This window comes from Aspergillus undulatus, assembly GCF_047715775.1.
Source record: "Aspergillus undulatus strain CBS 261.88 unplaced genomic scaffold BDV17scaffold_47, whole genome shotgun sequence".
NCBI classification, from domain to species: Eukaryota; Fungi; Ascomycota; class Eurotiomycetes; order Eurotiales; family Aspergillaceae; genus Aspergillus; species Aspergillus undulatus.
The window spans coordinates 224179-243408 of NW_027396651.1; the positions used below are offsets into that span (position 1 = coordinate 224179).

The 19230-nt window shown below is 52.0% G+C and overlaps 5 protein-coding genes across 5 annotated transcripts; 4 read left to right on the forward strand and 1 right to left on the reverse strand.

Annotated features, from left to right (window-relative positions):
• Positions 1-2143: 2143 nt before the first annotated feature.
• Positions 2144-4869, forward strand: BDV17DRAFT_164804 (protein phosphatase regulator GAC1). The gene is made up of 2 exons (XM_073754719.1): positions 2144-2171; positions 2242-4869. Exon 2 carries the CDS (start codon positions 2385-2387, stop codon positions 4419-4421), a length of 2037 nt encoding a protein of 678 aa, XP_073612852.1. The 5' UTR covers positions 2144-2171; positions 2242-2384; the 3' UTR covers positions 4422-4869.
• A 978-nt stretch (positions 4870-5847) lies between these two features.
• On the forward strand, positions 5848-6248 carry BDV17DRAFT_270718 (histone H4; the record flags this gene model as incomplete). The annotated part of the gene is made up of 2 exons (XM_073758708.1): positions 5848-5905; positions 5947-6248. 2 exons carry the CDS (start codon positions 5848-5850, stop codon positions 6246-6248), a joined length of 360 nt encoding a protein of 119 aa, XP_073612853.1.
• An 898-nt stretch (positions 6249-7146) lies between these two features.
• On the forward strand, positions 7147-11571 carry BDV17DRAFT_164638 (uncharacterized protein). The gene is made up of 4 exons (XM_073754718.1): positions 7147-8333; positions 8389-9003; positions 9054-10232; positions 10293-11571. Exons 1-4 carry the CDS (start codon positions 7379-7381, stop codon positions 10982-10984), a joined length of 3441 nt encoding a protein of 1146 aa, XP_073612854.1. The 5' UTR covers positions 7147-7378; the 3' UTR covers positions 10985-11571.
• BDV17DRAFT_164617 (annexin) lies at positions 11282-13364 on the forward strand. Its single transcript, XM_073754717.1, has 2 exons — positions 11282-11599; positions 11659-13364. Exons 1-2 carry the CDS (start codon positions 11578-11580, stop codon positions 13038-13040), a joined length of 1404 nt encoding a protein of 467 aa, XP_073612855.1. The 5' UTR covers positions 11282-11577; the 3' UTR covers positions 13041-13364.
• A 647-nt stretch (positions 13365-14011) lies between these two features.
• On the reverse strand, positions 14012-19097 carry BDV17DRAFT_283619 (SH3 domain protein; the record flags this gene model as incomplete). Its single annotated transcript, XM_073760391.1, has 4 exons — positions 14012-16714; positions 16919-16994; positions 17284-18602; positions 19077-19097. The coding sequence occupies 4 exons, from the start codon at positions 19095-19097 to the stop codon at positions 14012-14014; spliced, it is 4119 nt and encodes a 1372-aa protein (XP_073612856.1).
• Positions 19098-19230: the final 133 nt, after the last annotated feature.

Genomic DNA, 19230 nt, shown 5'->3' on the forward strand with positions numbered 1-19230 from the left:
AAGTCAACCAAAAGCATGCTGTGTTCACCTCATCACCCGTGGGCGGACTGTAGTTGGATGGGGAGGCGCTAAGAAGGCCTGGCCATCTCTAGCCTGGGATCCTGGGGGTGCCGGTGGGTCAAGGGGTGGAGAACGAGAACAAGCCCACGGTTATCTCAACCCGGACCCTCCTGTCATGATGAGCTGCTCAGGTCAAGAATAATCCTGGAGAGTGTCCAGACCCCCGGTCGGTCCGGGAGGGAGGGAGGGAGGGAGGAGAACGGAAGAGGGGATGCGGTTGGGATGGGAAGGCTGATCCCACGGAACAGCTTATCTCCTGTCAATGAGAGCTATCAGAGCCGTCGGAGTCTTCTTATGGTTTCCATATTTCGAGAGGTGTATGATCTGGTGCCTGCTGTTATCAGTTATCAGCAAGCGGAATGCGAAATTATTCTATTCCCAGGTTTTGCAAGGGAGCGGCGGGAGTCGAAAAAAAAAGCAACAGAAACTTGGAAGAAATGGCAGAGCTCAGCCATGCAGCGTTGCCTTGATTTCTTGATGGCGGGTCGACCTAGATTCGGATGTTCTAAACCAGACGCGGTTAGCATCATTCAGTCCCAGACACTCCAGACGCAGAGTGGACCAGCCAGAATACTCCGGAGATGCAGCCTGAAGATCATCTGCTCTGGCTGCTCAACTTGCCCGCGAGGGGCAGCACATAGGCAGGAAAGTCGTTGAAGCAGCCAAATTTCCCATGCTTTGTTTTTTTCGGTGCGAGTGGAGAATTCACTTTCTCCGAATAGAGTCGTAGTCGACAATCTCAGTCTCAGTGGTTACCTGGGCTCACCGCTGCAGATCCAAGGATGGCCATGACTGGGCGGGAGCTGTTGATCAGCGAATGGCGAAAGCTCCGAGGTTTGCAAGGGAAGCGAAAAAAAAAAAGTCAAAGCGAGGGAAGTATATCAAAGTTTTCGCTCAGCGCAACGTGCAGTAGAATCGTGCGATCGGGAGGCGAAAAGATAGCAACGGTGGTACAGTCATACCCAGGCTAGAGGCGTTGGGGCGCTTTGATTCATGAATTCAATGGCCTCATGGGGATCGTCCCACCGTCCCAGACCGTTCGATCGCCTAATTTGAGTTGGCTAGCAGCAGTCCAGCCGCTGTGAATACCGAAGCCTCCGCCATCGTAGTAATCAGGAGCACAATCTCGCAATCTCTCGCAATCGCTGTGTCCGGATACGGCGGCAAGGTGGTGACAATCTTGGAACGCTACCACAGACTTTCTTTATCTCACTCTTTTCCCGGGTCCCTTGGAACCTTGGAAGAACCCAGAGGGAGATAGATAGTCAATTTTGGTACTAGTCTGGAGATTTGCCCCTCACGAGCTCGAAAGTGAAATTTTTTCCTCAACCCTCCAACGCTCATTCCTTGCCTCCGGTCAGATCCTCTCCGGATCCGCCTTATCATCAGTGCGTGCATGCAGCTCAAGCCGGGCGGGTCCCTATAGTATTTAGTGCGACTGCTACTGTAGTTGATAAAATGACGACTATTACATGATTAGAATCCTACCTGTAGATTAATCTATTAAAATAATTGTATTAATTCTGTGCATTAACGCCATCCCCTCCCTCCACGAACTATATACTGCGAAACGCCTTCCCCACCCCTCCATGATCTGGATTCCTCTTGTTCCCTGCTTCATCCTTACTCTTATCTCTCCCGTCATCGCCTCCATCTTACCTTAATATTCGCCTTTCCTCGCCTTCCTTTCTTCGTTCTTTGTTTCTTCTGCCGCTGCTCCCTGTCGCCCCTTGAGCACCTATCCTATAATCCTGGGCTTTGATGTCGTCGTATATTCCAGGTATGGTCCATCTGATTCCTGCGCGGTCACCTGTGCTCTGCCGCTAGACCTGTCGCACCGGTTACTTTCCACCCTCGTTGAGCTTCACTTTTTGATCGTTCCCTGCTTTGCACGGTGGGACAGCCGTGGTACCCCGGGGCCTACCCAGCTACGTGCCTGCCTCTCGTGAGCTCCCAGCGGTCCACCCCATCGCACCTTCCTGTTTCATTTCTGGCTATCGGATCTCACTGCTCCATTGAGCCGGCAGGTCGCCTGGAGCTTCAAGGTTCATCATACTATGCTGCTGCACTTCCTTTGTCTGATCACTGCATGTACATCTGTGAGCCTTCCAGTCTGCCGCCAACGTCCGTCTCTCCGTGCTACCTATTCCTTGCTTGATCATCAGCTAACTCAAGGATAAGGGTTTATTTACAGATACTTTGCCTCCTCGCCCTTGATCTCTTAACCAATTCGCACATTGCTCACAAAAGCGCCCGTCTCCCGTTATCTCGAAGTTGCTCTGTCCTCGTCCGCATCTTGTGTTTCTCTGGGTGAGACCGGCCGGATGCCATACACTGCGCCGTTGAAGACGACGCCTACTACGCAGCACATTGAACACTCCGCTCCTGGCACGCCCCCCTCTCCTAGCTCGCCCACCGTGGCCGATTCTCATGCGGGGAATATAAACCTTCCCCCATCATACTCATCAGCCTCTTATGTTCGTCGGCACCGACGATCTCCATCCAACAGCAAGTCGTTTGTATTCCTCGCACCGGTCAATGGAAACACCGACACGTATGCTAGTGTTAGACAATCGCCTCCGCCTGTGAGTGAGGGCGCGATCCCCCCGGGAGCCATCCTCTCCCCTCCGGAGTCAGCACAAAACTCCAGCGATGAAGAGTCTAGCAGCGGGCCAAGAGATGTACCTCAATTGGAGGAATTGGAGGCTGCTGTCAGGTCAATCGAACAGAGGCGTGCGTCATCTCCGGACAGGCAACCGAATATGCCCTCATCAACAGGTGGTGGAAGCGCGGGAAATAGCGGGGGGAAGCCTACTCGCCCGTCTTTGACCAAGGATAACCGCTTGGTCTCCCACTCTCGGTCCTTCCTTGAAAACTCGGTGTCTCGGAAGCAGGAGGAAGCTTTGATTAGTTCTGCAGAGGACAGTGACCGCGACGATGAGCCTGAACCCAAGCCCCCAATGGTGCGCAAAAAATCTGGGGAGCTTGTACGGCCAGCATTACGTCCTCCTTCGGCACGTCGAAGGCCGTCAAGCATGCCAGGGACTCCCACTTACTCGAAGGCAGTTCACTTCGACGCTCAGTTGGAACATATCCGCCATTTCATGCAGCTTGACAAGCCTCAGGCCGTTAGCGCTGGCTCATCACCTGTAGAAGACCTTGATGCTGATGGAGAATATCCCTTCCACCATGAGTCGGAGCTTCCGTTGTTCGAATGGGGCCTTCGGCTTTCCAACTTCCCTCACAAACAGCCTGCTCAGCCTCATTCACGTGTTCGGCTTGAACGCTTGTTCCTCTCGACCGACAAGCACTCTTTGGTTGGCCAGGTGGTGGTCGCTAACCTCGCCTTCCAAAAGCATGTTGCAGCGCGCTTCACGTTTGATGACTGGAGAACCACATCTGAGGTGACCGCCGAGTACAGCCACGGTGCTCGACGGAAGCAGTTGCACGACGGCTACGACCGGTTCATGTTCAACATCAGGCTAGATGAGCAAGCAAATTTGGACAAGAAGACCATGTTTGTCTGCATCCGTTATAATGTGAACGGGCAAGAGTACTGGGACAACAACGAGACGCGAGACTACCAAGTCAGCTTCACCAAGATACCGAAGCCCAAGTCTAAATCTCGAGAAACGCCTCGTCCGCGCCCTCGGATCAACCTACCTCGGAGCAGGAGCTTTACCGGTACCGGCAGTCGTCCACATTCGATGCCTTCGTCTCTAAAGGACTTTTCTGACATGCACCGTTATATATCTTTTGGACCTCCACTCAGCAACCGAAAGGGCAAGCCTGAAGACGACGATGACATGCATCACGATTCCGAGGCACCAGTCCCTATTCGTCGGGATAAACAGAACCATCAGGTTTTCGGTAATCGCTATGATTTCGAGTCGTCCCTGTCGGCTGCCATGCGTACAAAACCGGAACATGACCGGACTATGTTGAGTGCCCGGGCCAAATCAGAAGCCCCTGAGCCGCGACCTGATACACGGAATGCATCAGGTCCTGCTCCCCAAACCGCTCAATCAAACACCGGAAAGCCCTCCTCGATGCTATCAGACAAGCCGCACCACGAATCCTCTGTATATAAAGAGCTCGTGGATCGATACTGTTTCTTCGGCTCACCGGCTTCCTCGCCAACTCTTAATCATCCGCTCAAAGTGAATGACCCTGGGCTTAGCCATACAAACGGCTTTTCTTCGCCACCATCCCCTTCAGGCACCTACAAGCAAAAAGAAAGCACTGCCGACACATCGCGCAGCTTACCAGCCTCTCCACCAAGCTACTCGTACAAGTACTTTGAGCCGATGCAGGACAGACTCTTTAAAGAAACGCAAACACCTGCTTTGATAAGCGGATGATTTATTCTTGCTCATTGCTATTGCATACCTAATCACTGTTCACCAGTCACCATATACGGCTCGTTTATCGCCCTTGCATTCTATACTCGCATTCTGCTCATTCTCGCTCTCAAGAGGATTGAGACTGCCAAGCATCTTGCTAGGCAACTGCATTCATATTATCGCTTATTCTGGGAGGCTCATCTTTGACGCTGCAACATCGGTGACGATCCTCCATGATCTGTTCCTTGTTATATTTGCCCCAGAGTGTGCTCCTTTCTGTTCAGCAATTGGCTTTGACCTCAGCGATGTACCATAAACCGCGAGGATATGAGTTTTTTGCATGCTGTATTGTCTATTCAATTCCATGATTTACGAGATGGCCAGCAGCACCAGACGTCAAATCGCGTCAAATTGCAGCCAACGCATTTGCACCAACCGAACGGCACAACCACGGTCATGATGTTATGTTTTCTATTTGTCTTTCTTCATTCAGGTTATTCTTCTAGCATTCTACTCACCTCACTTCATTTCCTCTGTGGATGATTTGGCCAGCCAGGTATCACAATGGCGCGCATTGTCTGAGGAGGCTCGCTATAAGTTCGAAAAGCCTTAATTGTGTTAGTTTATGTAGTCTTTTGATTTGGTTTCCATGCATGGCGTCGGGAGGTTTAGTCTTTCTTTCACTTTCTGCGAGCACGCAGTCGACTGGCTGTATTTACGGTTCATTTCGCGGAGTTTTGGGATCATATCAGACGCGTCGATGGTAGCAGCGCAAATAGCGACAGAAGCAAATAGGAATGAGCAGGCCTGATCCAATTCCTGATTGATTATCATTTTTATTATTATTATTATTTTTTTTGGTGCGAAGTCTGTAGAGAACATGGTGTATGTAGTTCTGTGGTGTTGACAATTTGATGTTCCATCATCACGTGACTACCCGCTCTCCGCCCGCCCGCATGCTCCCCCAACTGCCGCCGCCCATCGAAAATCCGCCCAAAAGACGGCCACAAAAGCTGTCGTTCATAACGCGCTTTTTCTCTGGCCCCTACCGCCAATCACCGCTTGACATTGCTTTTTGACTCCTTGCGACTGACCCTCGCCCATTAGTCATTCTCTGATCCCGAAAACGCGCTCCAAATCACTCTTCGCCTACCGCCCACTTATTTAAACCCCTTTGCTCCCGTTCTCCCATTCGATTCTTTTTCTTTTCCCCTCTCTTCCGTGATACTCTCCTCGACCTATTTTCCGCCACCACTTCCTCGACTACCATCCATTATCCATCAATTTCCATCAACCTATCAAGTCTATCCATCTCTTTGATACTCCTTAAATATGTCTGGACGTAAGTATTTTGCGAATTTGTTGACTTTGTCCCCTTTTCGTCGTCGGCGTTGCTGGATCGCGAGCGCGATTCGTGATGCGTCCCAGACACGTGACGTCAACCATGCCTGGCCTGCCTCCGCCATCAACAATCTACCTCCCCTCTCGCTGCATTATCATAAGTTCTTTCCCTTGTGAACGTTTTCTAACTAATGTCCTCCAGGTGGCAAAGGTGGCAAGGGTCTCGGCAAGGGTGGCGCCAAGCGTCACCGTAAGATCTTACGTGACAACATCCAGGGTATCACCAAGCCCGCTATCCGCCGTCTCGCGCGCCGTGGTGGTGTCAAGCGTATCTCCGCCATGATCTACGAGGAGACGCGTGGTGTCCTCAAGACCTTCCTCGAGTCCGTTATCCGGGACGCTGTCACCTACACTGAGCACGCCAAGCGCAAAACTGTCACCTCGCTCGACGTCGTCTACGCCCTCAAGCGCCAGGGCCGTACCCTCTACGGTTTCGGTGGCTAGGTTATCGCGACTTTCGGAACTCGTCTCTACACTTTGTGCTCCATCTCGCGCGTCTTGTTTTTGTTATCAACGGCAATGGGAATATGAATATGAATATGGGTTTTGATGGGTGTTATACTTCGGTCGGTCGGGATTGAATTGATTCGGGACGGTAACTGATGCTCTTTCGTGTTTGTTTGGAGGAAGGGTTGCGGCTTTGATTCTATCTCTATTTTATCCAGAGACCCTTTGGATGGGGTATTTAGATTAGGTTAATGACTGGCAATTGATATCTCCCTCCGCAGATACTGCTCCTTTAACGTTACAGCAAAACTTCGTAGCAAACTAGCAGACACTCTCGTCGACGTGATTTTTACGTTGGAACACTTGAGGCCGCAATAGGACATCCGCCTCAACCAGGAAGGAGCGACCTCGGCCCGAAACACCAACAATGTAGCAGTCACTAAACCTGCTCTTCTCCCGCATCAATGGCGAAGCCATGCAATTCCAGAAGCTGACAGAAGCTGAAAAATGCGTAAGTGATGCCAGTAACATCGGTTGCTCAATGCTAATCAGTCATCTCTTGCAAGGGGACCAATTTGATACCTCCTCCCATCGTCTCTTGCGACACACGTTCGGCCGCCAGCACTCATGCGACTGAAGATGTGTCTTTAACTGCTGATAGTGAATGTCACAGTTGGACACCTCGCAGCTCGACTATGCTGAGATAGTTGCAGAGTGCAAGATAGCCACCATGAGCTGGTGTTTTGAACGGAGGTTCGATGGACGAACTCTGTTGGCGCGGAATGCTCGCCTTTTCCGCGTCATGGTGCGATAGACCAAGCTATAGAGGAGCGACTTACTCGACTGTCCCGAACCCCTGTCGCAGGGATCGCTCCTAGTTGATGCGTTGGCCCTATAGGAGTGCGAGTTTTAGCCGCCGGGCTTATGCCAGATTCAACCTCGCGGCGCATAGCCTCAAATACTGTGTCGGTCTGGGCTTATGCCACAATAAACATCGTTAAAGCAGCCTTAGCTTCCTTCCGTCTGAATGACATGTTGGATCGCGCTTTTGGTGCCATCGTCTCCCTGCTACCTCACGTCTTCTCTACGGCCCCCTCTTCTGCGGAGCTCGCGCTCGACTTTTGACAATGCCGTGTCAGATTCGCCGCTCTCACGATGACTATACGGTGGCTTGGATCTGCGCGATACCGCTGGAGATGGCAGCAGCGACAGCTATGCTGGACGAAATACATCAAGACCTGCCTGTACAGTCGAACGACCACAATTCCTACTCCCTTGGGAGGATCTGGGGGCATAATGTGGTGGTTGCTTGTCTACCCAACGGCAAGTACGGCACTGTTTCTGCAAGCTCGGTAGTTGTTCAGCTGATATCCAGCTTCCGCTCGATTCGCTTTGGCCTTATGGTTGGCATTGGAGGTGGAGTGCCAAGTAGCCGTGCTGATATCCGCCTTGGTGACATTGTGGTCAGCAAACCGACGGGCATACACGGGGGAGTGGTGGAGTATGACTACGGAAAAGTCCTCAGTGATGGAAACCTCGAGCGAACCGGAATGCTCAGTCGCCCGCCCAAACCACTCTTGACTGCACTATCGAGGCTGGAAGCACATCATATCAATCACGGTTGTCGGTTCCTGGAATTCCAGGCAGAGCTCGAGAACAAGACAACTAATGAAGTCTCCAATTTCACCCGCCCATTACAGGAAGACCTTCTGTATCTTTCTGAATATACTCACATCGACGTCCACTCCACGGACTGCATCGGCTGCGACCCGTCAAAGACCGTCGTTCGACCTTCAAGGGCACACACTAAACCTGTTGTGCACTATGGCCTCATTGCATCCGCCAATCAGGTGGTGAAAAATAGCAACTTACGAGATAAATTGGGCCGAGGATTGGGTGCATATTGCGTGGAAATGGAAGCGGCCGGGGTGATGGATAATCTCCCTTGCATGGTCATTCGTGGGATCTGTGACTATGCAGATTCTCACAAGAATGATGCGTGGCAAGGATACGCAGCTGGAATGGCAGCGGCGTATGCGAAGGAGCTATTGCTTTTCACCGCGATTGTCCAGCACACTAAAGGTACATTTAGTGTCCCCTTTGTATAGGCGTGCGTTTCTGATTGACATCACGGCAGAGGAATTCCACGTACCGTTCGACCTCACAAACGCTTCAACTGTCAAAAACTTCATTGGCCGCAAGGAAGAGCTCGAGAAGCTATGGGATCATCTGCGGCCATCAGGTCAGAACTCACAAAAGGTGGCAGTGCTCCATGCTCTTGGTGGCATGGGCAAAACACAACTGGCTGCTTGTTTCGCACGAACTCATAAAAAAGACTTTACAGCTATCTTGTGGCTGAATGGCAAAACTCGCGAGACCTTACTTCAATCCCTGAGTTCCGTTCTATCCAGGTTACCGAATCAAGATCAGCCCGTCACGGCCCGGACCGAGGAGGAAGTCAAACAGAATGCCACGCAGGTTTTGCAGTGGCTCGTGTTACCAGAGAACAATAACTGGCTGCTTATATTCGACAATATCGATCAGTACTCGCCTGGGACAAGCGATGGATACGATGTTGGGAAGTTCTTCCCCACAGCTGATCATGGCTCCATCCTAATCACTTCTCGACTTCTAAGCTTGACGGAGCTGGGGATGTCTTTGCCACTTCAAAAGCTTGATCCAACACATGCAACTCAGCTTCTTCTACAGAGCACTGGTTTGTCTTGCCAAGACGTGGAAGAAAGCAACCAAGGTCTGCCCGTACAAGAAATACAACTCCGGCTAGCTTGCTAACCAGGGTAGATATCATCGAGATTGTCAGGCATTTGGACGGCCTACCACTGGCAATTAGTCTTGCAGGTGCTTTTATGCGTGAGACAGGAACCAGTATCAGCAAATACCTACAATATTACCGAGAATCGTGGCATTCTTTGCAGTCACGGCCCAGTTCCAACCGTCACTACGAGCATGACAATATACTTCAGACATGGCTCGTATCGTATCATGAAATTGAGAAACGCGATCCAGAAGCAGCGCAACTCATGCTGATCATTGCGCACTTTGACAACCAGGACATCTGGCGTGAACTGTTGATATCGGTCGGTGCCGTGGACTATTCAAGGTGGCTTGTTTTTACCATGTCCGACGAAATCGCCTTCAGAGAGAGAATGAGTACCCTCATTGGCTTTTCTTTTGTGATTGCTCAGTCGCAATCGGACAGTTACAGCATGCACCCTGTTGTACGAGACTGGTGTCTCTATATCGCGGAGAGTCGAAACAATCAGGACCCAGACTTTTTCAAAGAAACTGCTTTGATAGCAGTGGGTACCATGGCTTTTGATAGCGGGCCTTCGCCTTGCTATGGGAATTCAACTTGCTGTGGAGGTCCACCTTGCAACGGGGGTTCGGCTTGCTGGACGCTTCAGCAAAGACTGCTTCCGCATGCCAGCTATGTGCTTGGCAGTATACGTTCTCTTCCCAGAACAACCTCTAGCATTGAGTTCCGGAACGCGCTTTTTGGCATTGGCAAACTATATACTACTCAGTGCAGATTGGAAGAAGCGGAGGAGCCTTACCACCGGGCACTAGCAGCCTGCCAGCTACAGCTGGCGCCAGTATCCCCGTACAGCTTTGATGACTTTACTCTCCATTTATACCATAGCCTTGCGCAACTTTACGACACTATGGCAAGAATAGAGGCTGCAGAGAAGATATACGAAGACATACTGGCTGCGTATATGCTTCGCGCTCCATATTACATTGTGACCCTGTGTGCCATGATGAATCTCGGAAACTTTTACAGTCGATACAACTTTTTCGATAAAGCAGAGAAAGTGTATCAGAGAGCGCGATCAAGCTGCTATAAGGCTCTAGGGCCTGACCACACCCTGACCCTGGATAGCATCGAAAGTCTCGGACGGGTCTATTTAGATCTTGGTCAGGTGTCGATGGCGGAGCCTTTGTGCCAAGCAGCACTCGAAGGTAAAATAAGGAATCTCGGCCCCGAAACTCCCGCGATCTTTCAGTTGAGGGCGAGACTAGCTTTCATATACCAATGTCAAGGGAGAACAGAGGAAGCGGAAGAGATGTACCGGCGATCACAGGTCCCAGCCAAGATACTGGAATCAGACCACCTCGACACCACAGGCAAACTGCTGGACATGGCAGTCCTATACGAGAGACAAGGCAAATATGATGCCGCGGAAAGATTGTTTGCGCATGCGGTATCCAAATACACAAGCATGTTCGGCCCAGGGCACATACTTACACTCAACTCATTGTTCACTTTGGGGAGCGTATACTGGGGCCAGAACAGGCTAGCAGAGGCCGAGGATCTTTACTGGCGTGTTCGATCGGGTTACGAGCGAATTCTAGGCCCACACCACCCGCTGACGAAGAAAATCGTGGAGAACCTGAATCTATTGACGCAGCTTCAAGACGCTCCAAAGGATGGAAAATCTCTCTACTTCGTGAGGCCGCAGGGTGTTGTGCTGGGTCCGAATGCGCCAACTGAGGTCCGAGATCATGAAGAGCTCCGAGTATTTCAGAGAACTCGAAGCATGGAGAATATGCAGACATTTGTGCAAGAACTAAGTGCGCAAGCAGAGCGTCGCTATCCTCAGAAGCCTCGTTACCCTGAGTGCCCTGAGTGCCCTCCGAGCCCGGACATGCCCCGGACGCATCGCAAAAGTTGGATACTTCGTCAGTTTTTCCGCTGCAGGTGGCCGTTCTAAAGTTTCTTATGCTCTGGACATAATCTTGGAACAGTTCTTGAGAAATACAATACACGGGGCCTACTGAAGCATCCAGTATTGCGTGTGTTTGCTATGACAAGTGCATAGCCACATTCCGGACCCTGTGCAGAGTCTGCAGTAAATGGTCAGCGAAGAACAGGCAGACGCAAACGCATTCATGGACCAAAAAGGTTGCGCTTGGTCAATCATGCCAGAAAGATAAAGTACACAAATCGCTCACGCCCTTTCGAGATGAACGGAACCATCGTTGCTTCCACGTAGTAGAAGACTGCGAGCAGGATCAAATTGAGCAGGGAGCCTAGAACTGCCGAGAGAGGAGACCTGTTTGCTGAGCCAGTCAGCCTTAATCTACGCCACAGTGACTCCGGCTTCAGCCACGCCCATTGGACGGAGCGTCCGCAGACCAGCCCACTGGGATCAACGCTAGACCCGATATGGTGTTGCCCTCGTCATAGTTGGGGCGATGTCATCAGGTTCGCGAACCATCAATCGCCTGAAATATCCTTCCGCCTTTCCTTACTTCCTTCTTTCAACCCTTCTGCTCCCTGTTCATCTTCTTTTCTACCCCAAATATGTCTTATCCACCACCAAACCGTGAGTTCTCTTCGCTTTCAATCGGGTGCTGATTCTAACTAATAATCTCATCTTTCTAGCGCAATACTACCCCCCTCCTCAAGGTGGTTATCCGCCCGGATCTCACTACAGCGGAGCCCCTCCTCAAGCGCCTCCACCGAATCAACATCATCAGAGCTGGGGACCTCAGGGCCCGTATCAGCAACCTTTGCCGAATTTCCCTGGACCTCAACAGTACAATGCGCACGCTTTTCAACAGAATGCACAAGTTCAATATCCGCCTCCGGGCCCTGGATACCCTCCTGGTGGTCATGGTCCCCCGCCTGGAGGCTACCCTCAACATGGCACTCCGCAGCAATACGGACATGCTGGCCCTTATCCACCACCACACTCGCCTCAACCTCCACAACATCCTCAGTCATTCCCTCCGCATCAGCCAGGATATGGACCTCAGCCTGGCCAGGGATATCAGCAACAACACGGTGGTCCATACCAGCCACCTCAGCCATCACTAGGCTACGGCGTCAATCATGTCGCCAACGCAGATTCCCGCCGTGAGGCTGATGCTCTCCGCAAAGCCATGAAAGGCTTTGGAACAGACGAAAAGGCACTCATCCAAATTCTCGCCAAACTTGCTCCGGACCAGATCGCTGCCGTCCGCGCAACCTATTCATCTCACATCAAACGTGACCTCTACAGCGATGTGAAGTCGGAAACAAGTGGCTACTTCAAGCAAGGTCTTCTCGCTATCATTGATGGTCCGCTTCTTCACGATACCGCGCTCGCCCGCGAGGCAGTCCAGGGAATCGGCACCAAAGAATGGCTCCTCGACGATGTCCTCGTCGGTCGCTCGAACGCCGATCTCAACGCCATCAAGGCTTCTTACGACCGCACATACCGCCGCTCCTTAGAGCGCGACGTTGAAGGCGACCTCTCCTTCAAAACCAAGACTCTCTACTCGCATGTCCTTAGTGCCCAGCGCAACGAAGAGAATGCTTACGTCGACGAAAACCGCATGGAAACTTACGCGACGAGCATCCACAATGCAACAGCCGCACGCGTGATGAACAACGCAGATGAAATCTCGTCGATTCTCCCCCGCCTCTCAAATAACGAAATCAGGGTCCTCAGCCACAAATTCCAAGCACGATACCGCACCAGTTTGGAGTCGCACATTGAAAAGGAGTTCTCTGGACACATGAAAGATGCGCTCCTACACATGATCCGTGGCGCAATCGACCCCGCGAGCCGCGATGCCGTTGCATTAGAGGAGTGCATGAAGGGCATGGGCACAAAAGACGAGAAGCTTGTTATCCGTGTCGTGCGCGCCCACTGGAACAGACAGCACTTGGATAAAATCAAGCGTGTCTATCAGACCAAGTACAAGACGGACCTGGTTAAGAGAGTCAAGGGTGAGACGAGCGGCGACTACCAGCGGCTGCTGGTTGCTATGTTGGAGTGATCGCGTCCATCCTGATAGATCCTCTTGGTCGTCTCCTCGACCCCTTTACTATTGCTATCTGACGCGATTATGATTTATGCCTTTCTTCTCTTCTCACTTGCTTGTGTTACTTGATCTTTATTGCTACGAATGGGACTGGGATTGGGATGGCTTGGAGGCTCGTGAAAACGGATACCTGGGTTGCTTAAGGTTGGCTTGGATTGCTTGGGATACCTGGGATATTGGTTTAGTTAATCAATTAGCTAGTTAGTTAGTCGTCTCTTCGAACTCATGACCATGATTATGACATTGGTATCAAATCTGCAAATTCGGTTTAACTCTCCGTTCTATTTATATATATTGGCACCTAGCAACTTACCTTCCTTACCACCATGGGCCCCTTGCCCAATATATATGCACCTACCCATCCCTCCTCCCTCCGGAACAATATGATCCGCATCGCACCTTCCCCTTGAGGGTATATTGATAAGCCAATCGCTCCTTCCATTCTAACTCGCTGCGCATGCTTGAGGCCCAGCTTTCAGTGACGTCATGTCTTCTTGGGTATGGGAAGTACTGTTAGGCAGCAGGTTTTGCAGAATAGACAGCGTCAGCTGATCGAGGTGGTATGATACTTGTTAGGTAGTTCAATATTGCTAACTAGGACCCAGTAAGGCGGGGCTTTCTCTGTATACGAGGCAAGTTAAGTGGCGTTATGTGTTATGTACAGCAGTGCGACGGAAATACAGGGGGATCGGGGAAATGGCATATACAGGCGATGGGTCAATCATGCAAAGATACGGAACGGCAAAATGCGATGTCATGTCATGTCATGTCAGATCATATCAGGTCACATTTGATCATATCATATCATATCATATGCAGGGTATGCAAGTGGGTCGTAGATTGTAAGCGTGCATATCATGCAGGGCTCGTGGATCATCAAGGTTTTGTACTCTTACTAGAGCTGGAAGAGTGAGGGGAGACATATATCACACGATCTCTCCGACTACAGAAACATGCGAGCCCGGGAACAGACCCGTCATCCCCGCATAACACCCCCAGTACCAATCGTCGTTGATGTTTTCGGCCTCGGTGATCTCTGCGCCTCGCGGGAACAGGAGTTCGTCGTGGACGCCTTCCTCTGGGTACCAGGACCACAGTGCATGAACGATGAGACCGACACCGCCGTCAGGCGGGAATCGACGAGACACGGAAGGGGCGGTAGCGGGGCTCTGTGGTGAGCCCGGATTCAGAGAGGAGGGAGTCCCTGGCTCGGAGCCAGGTGTACGATCCCGGTCACGATCGTTATTCCAGGCGGATCGAATGCGAGACGCTTTCTTTCGACGCTCGGAACCCTCTTTCCAACTCCAGTCCCCTACCGTCGATGGGGTTCCTGACGTGGGTGTTCCGGCTGGGCTGGAGACGGCGACGGGCGACGATGTTGGCGGGAGGTGTTTGTCTTTCAAGGCGTTGCCGCCGACGAGGTTGCGAGCGATGGCTCGCCGTTGGCCTTCCGGGTAATCTTCAAAGCCGACTACGATCATGCGATGGCCTCTGAGACACCGGCGCCATCCGTTAAGGCCATCCTCTTTACGAATCTTCGATATCGCGATGAATCTCAGGTAGCAGTTGGCGCAGAGATCGTAATCGCCGTCATTACATCGGAGGCAATGGAATCGGAGGGTGGAGGTGGGAATGGGGCAGCTGCAAGCGTCGCACCGAGTAGAAATGGTTAGGACATTGAAGGGTGCTGCGCTGCTATCACCGGTACGCTGTTCCTGAAGAGCGCGGCTACCGAGCCCGGTGTAGGATATTGGAAGCAGCGGATGCGTGCAGCATTTTCCCTGATTGATGCACCTGTTGCAGAAGCCCCAGTCGCCTTGATTGCATTGGTTGCAGGTCCAAAGGCACCCGTTCGCAGAAGAATGGCAGCGATCACAGAAAAGACCTTGCTGCAGCCTGCGAGCAGGGTCATCACTTGTCATATCTTTGCCATCTCTCATGAATCGAAGGGCTGTCTCAGGAGGTCGGGAATACTTGAAGGATTGCAGAGTATGTTGGCTCTCTGGTGATTGAGTAGGTGAATTGCTCGCCAGCGCCCTCTTTCTTACAAATGCGGCCTGTGCCGAAGTTTCGAATCCCTTCCAATCCAAACAACCCCGTCCTTGCCGGTAGCATCGAAGACATAAATGGTAGTTTCCGTCCTTACATTGCGAGCAGGTCTTATGTAAGTCGTACTGAATGTTGGTTTTTCCGCAGCTATCGCATGATATGCTCGGCTCGGGATGTGAGCTAGTAGGCTGCGTTGTTGAGCGAGACGATGATGGTCGAGGGCGCGCTTCATGCCTAGCAGGACCATAGACCTCGGCCACAACAGAGCTATTGACGGACAGCTCAGATACACCATTGCGTGGACGTAGAAAGCTAGGGCTGTCTAGTGGGTTTCGTGCTGCTGATGAGGCGAGTCTCGGCGAGTCAATCGACGTCCTAGTAGTACGAGAGGTACTCGATGCCCTGTGCCTATCACCAATCGAAACAAGAGGGATGCTTTGGCCAGAAGAATTGGAACGCCGAGATCGAGTCGTGACAGTGCCCGCTGGGGGAGGACGTGAGTGAGAATTGCGAGGGCGATCTGGTATTATATCGCTTGACGATCGAAGAGCGGGACCAAGCGTGACGTCGGATGATGAAGCTGGGTTGTAAGGCACAGGGGACGTCCTCCTACGTCGGTTGCTTCCTTGCTCGGAAAGCCGTCTCTGATGGCTCGATGGGCTGGGGCGTGATGCAGGTGGTTCTAGCAGAGGCGATCTCGGATTCGAGGGGCTATTGAGAGTATCTTGTGGCCGTTGCGTAGACTGAGAACGGCCATGAGGTCTCCTCTGAGTTTGTAGTTGGGCTGAATTCTCCTGGAGTCGTTGAGAGCGTGAGCGCAACAAATTATGCCTCCGCCGATACGCATCCGCTATTCGCTCACTGAGCTCCTCTTCCTGGCCCGGTTCCAGATTGTCTAGGTCGATATCATCCAACAGGCCTTCCTCAAAGATCTGCCGTAAAATCTCCTCTTCCATAGTCTCAGTGTCCGACGATAAGCTCAACAAAGATCGTAGACTGGATTGGTGCTCAACTCTCCTTGACCGCTCCCTGGCATCCCCCGACTCTCCTGCCGTCGTCCGAGCTGTCCGTTGTCGCCGCGCCGCTCGTTCCTCTTCCCGCCGCCGCCGCGAGCGACCATCTCCACTGGTATCCCCAGAGTCCGTCTGACGAGTCCGTGACGACTGCCGCGATCGTTGAGCAACCGGCAGTGGCACCCGTGGGTTCTGAAGGCTCAACTGGCGAACTTCATCCAGTATCCTCCGATCTTCTTCGTCAGACCCCGCTGAGCTATTATCTGGCGACGATGGCGGCGGGAAAACCGACTCTCCATGCTTGTATCGCTGTTCAATCTCAGCTCGTTCGGCGGCTGGCTTGGCACGCTCGGGGTTGGCGGTCAGCACCATATCCAAGAGCGTTGTCACTGTGGCATTCGGACGGGTCTCGCGGACGTTCGCACGGCATGAAGGGCAGGTGTACCGTGTCGAGGAGGGCGATCGACGAGATCCTTGGGTGTAGAACCATTCTTTTAGGCAGGATCCACAGAAGGTATGTAGGCAGTCGAGGAGGGTGAGCGGCTGAAAGAGCAAGTCTGTACAAATCTGGTAATGAGGTCAGTAAATAAACCAGCGTTATTTGCCGCAGTGCTTGAGTGTGATAGTATATGTCGAGACCAAACAATATCCAATTCCATCCGGTGCTCGAGAAATGCAAGGGACGGTAACCTGCGAGAAACGTAGCGAGTCTGGAACCCGCCCCGCGTTTTGTCTGGCAGGGCTGAAGAAGAAAAGAGAGAAGGCACGTACCGAGCAAGTCAGTTCCTTTTCCAGGTCCCCCAGACCAGGACCGCTCTGCGGATCGGTCGCCATGGGGAGCAGCTCACTTGCAGAAGGAAGAGTGGAAGCGAAGGTTATTGGGGAGAGATGAGAGGAAGAAGCGAGAACCGTGGTTGTGGTCGGGTGAAACTTGGGCCCACGAGATCGCCCAGATCGGGTCCACTCGCCGCATGAAGATTCCGTCGATCTTCGACTGGATTATACAGAATGGGATGTTGGATTCAATTGCAGTGCTAATAGATCACGCTCAACAGACACATAAAAGATCATTTACAGTCAACAGTTATTTCTCAAGCTTCTCCTTCTCCCAGAACCAGTGGTACAAGCTCTTCCACTCTCTCGCCTCGTCCTCCACATAGTCTCCGACCATCTCCGCTGTTTCATTTGATTTTAGCGCATCTACATCGACCGGAGTCGTTTTGGACGTCGTATCGACTGTTAGACTCCCCGTGGCATTTTCCAGGACTTCGTCTGTGCCGGTCTTCGCTTTCTCCGCGAGACCCTTTGCGCCTTCTCGAGCAGCTTCAGCGTATTCTTCAGCCCGTTCCCGAGCTCTTTCAAGTAGCTCCTCGGGGCTAGGATACCGTCGGGTAAGGATTAGAAGGAGGTAGTAGGCCCGTACTATTCCAGCATAGACCGCATCTTTCGCAAGCATAGTGAAACCGTGGGAAAAGAAACCTTTTAGCACCTCCCCGCGGAGGCCCGCGTATAGCTCAGACACCCCCTCGGTCCGCGCAATGGTGATAACGTTCGAGATAATTGACGGCATAAGGAACAACTCTTCAGATTCGCTTCCATTGCTCACCTTTGCGCTTTCGCTCTCGGCCTTCGAGCCAGCGTCTGAAATTTGTGAGCGGGTCTTGGCCATGGAAATGGGATATGTGATCGACGATGCTGCCGACTTGCTGATGGCAGCTAGTAAGAATGTCGTCAACGCAGAACGTTTCCCGCTCTGTTTCCGACGTAAGGCATATTTGAGCATCTCGTTGAAGAAGAACGTAATGGACGGGTTAAGCGTAAGGATAAGCGAAGCCGAGTATCCCGACCAGAACCCACCCAGCCCTTTCTCTTTCCGAATCTTCGCTGCAATATCACTCGTACTCGCTGAAGTTCCAGACGTTTGTTTCCGGGCCACAATATTCGACAACGGCATCGTAAAAAGCTTCGAAAATGCCCCCGCGAGCACCCCAATCGCCAACTCATCCAGAACCGGCAAAACCGTTCCCTTCGCCCTTCGCCGCCCACCATACCTCGCCACTATCCTCCTCTGTCGGAAGAACTCATACGCAAGGAAGAAAAGAAACGCATCAAGCACGCTCTTCACCGTATCCTGCGCAACACCAGAATACAGCGCACTGATGCCCTCCTTCGCGTAGATCTTGCGCGCGGCATCCAGAATTCCCGTGTATTCCTCCCCACCCTCCCCCTCTTCTTCGCTCTTATCATCGGCCAATTTCCGCTTCCGTTGTTTCTGCGTTTGCAGTCGTGCGATGATAAGGCTTAGCGGGTATGTTGCGAGATTCGAGGCCGCGGCCCCGACTGCACCAGCGACGGCATTTCCTAGAGTCGGCAGGGCTGGGCCCTGGAGCGCGGCCTTCTTCCAGTCCCCTTTCGGTGGTGTCTCTTCGTAGCGAAGGTATAGCTGGTAGGAGTCCTGTAAGTAAAGTCGCAGAAGGTGTTAGTCAGATACATAAGCTTTGGGCTGACGGGTGGGCCTGAGGCAATTGCGGAGTAGAATAGAGTCCTTAGTCATACCAGCTCGTAGTCGGATTTGTCGGACATTCTGCTTCACAACGAAGTGGTGATTGGTTTACAAAAAATCCTTGCTAGACGAAAAAAGCGAAGAAGCTCCTTGAGGAAAGAATCGAGCTGTCGACCGAGGTCCTTTTGAATCCGGAGTCGGGGTCGACGGTCGAAGGTAACGTCATTTGGTCCGTGCTGATCCGCAGCATGTGATTCCTCCAAGCCCTGATTTCGTTGACTTCAATCGATGGGCTGATGCGCCTGATTCTCTCGTTTACTCCAAGCCATAGTCAGATATTGGAGCACCGACGCCTAGCCCATTGATTCTCAGATTCGAGATGATTTTTCATGTACCTTTTGGATCATATTGAGCCTTGCTAGTCGCCAGCATCTTCCGACGTAGCATAGCCACCTTATACAATAAAGGACCTTTTACCAGGAGTGAGTTCTAAGGTAATCGCTTCTTGTCTATTGCGAAGTTAGGACCAACCTCTAAAGACATCTATGAGAGCCAGCTGCCCAGCAGATCTGGCATCTCA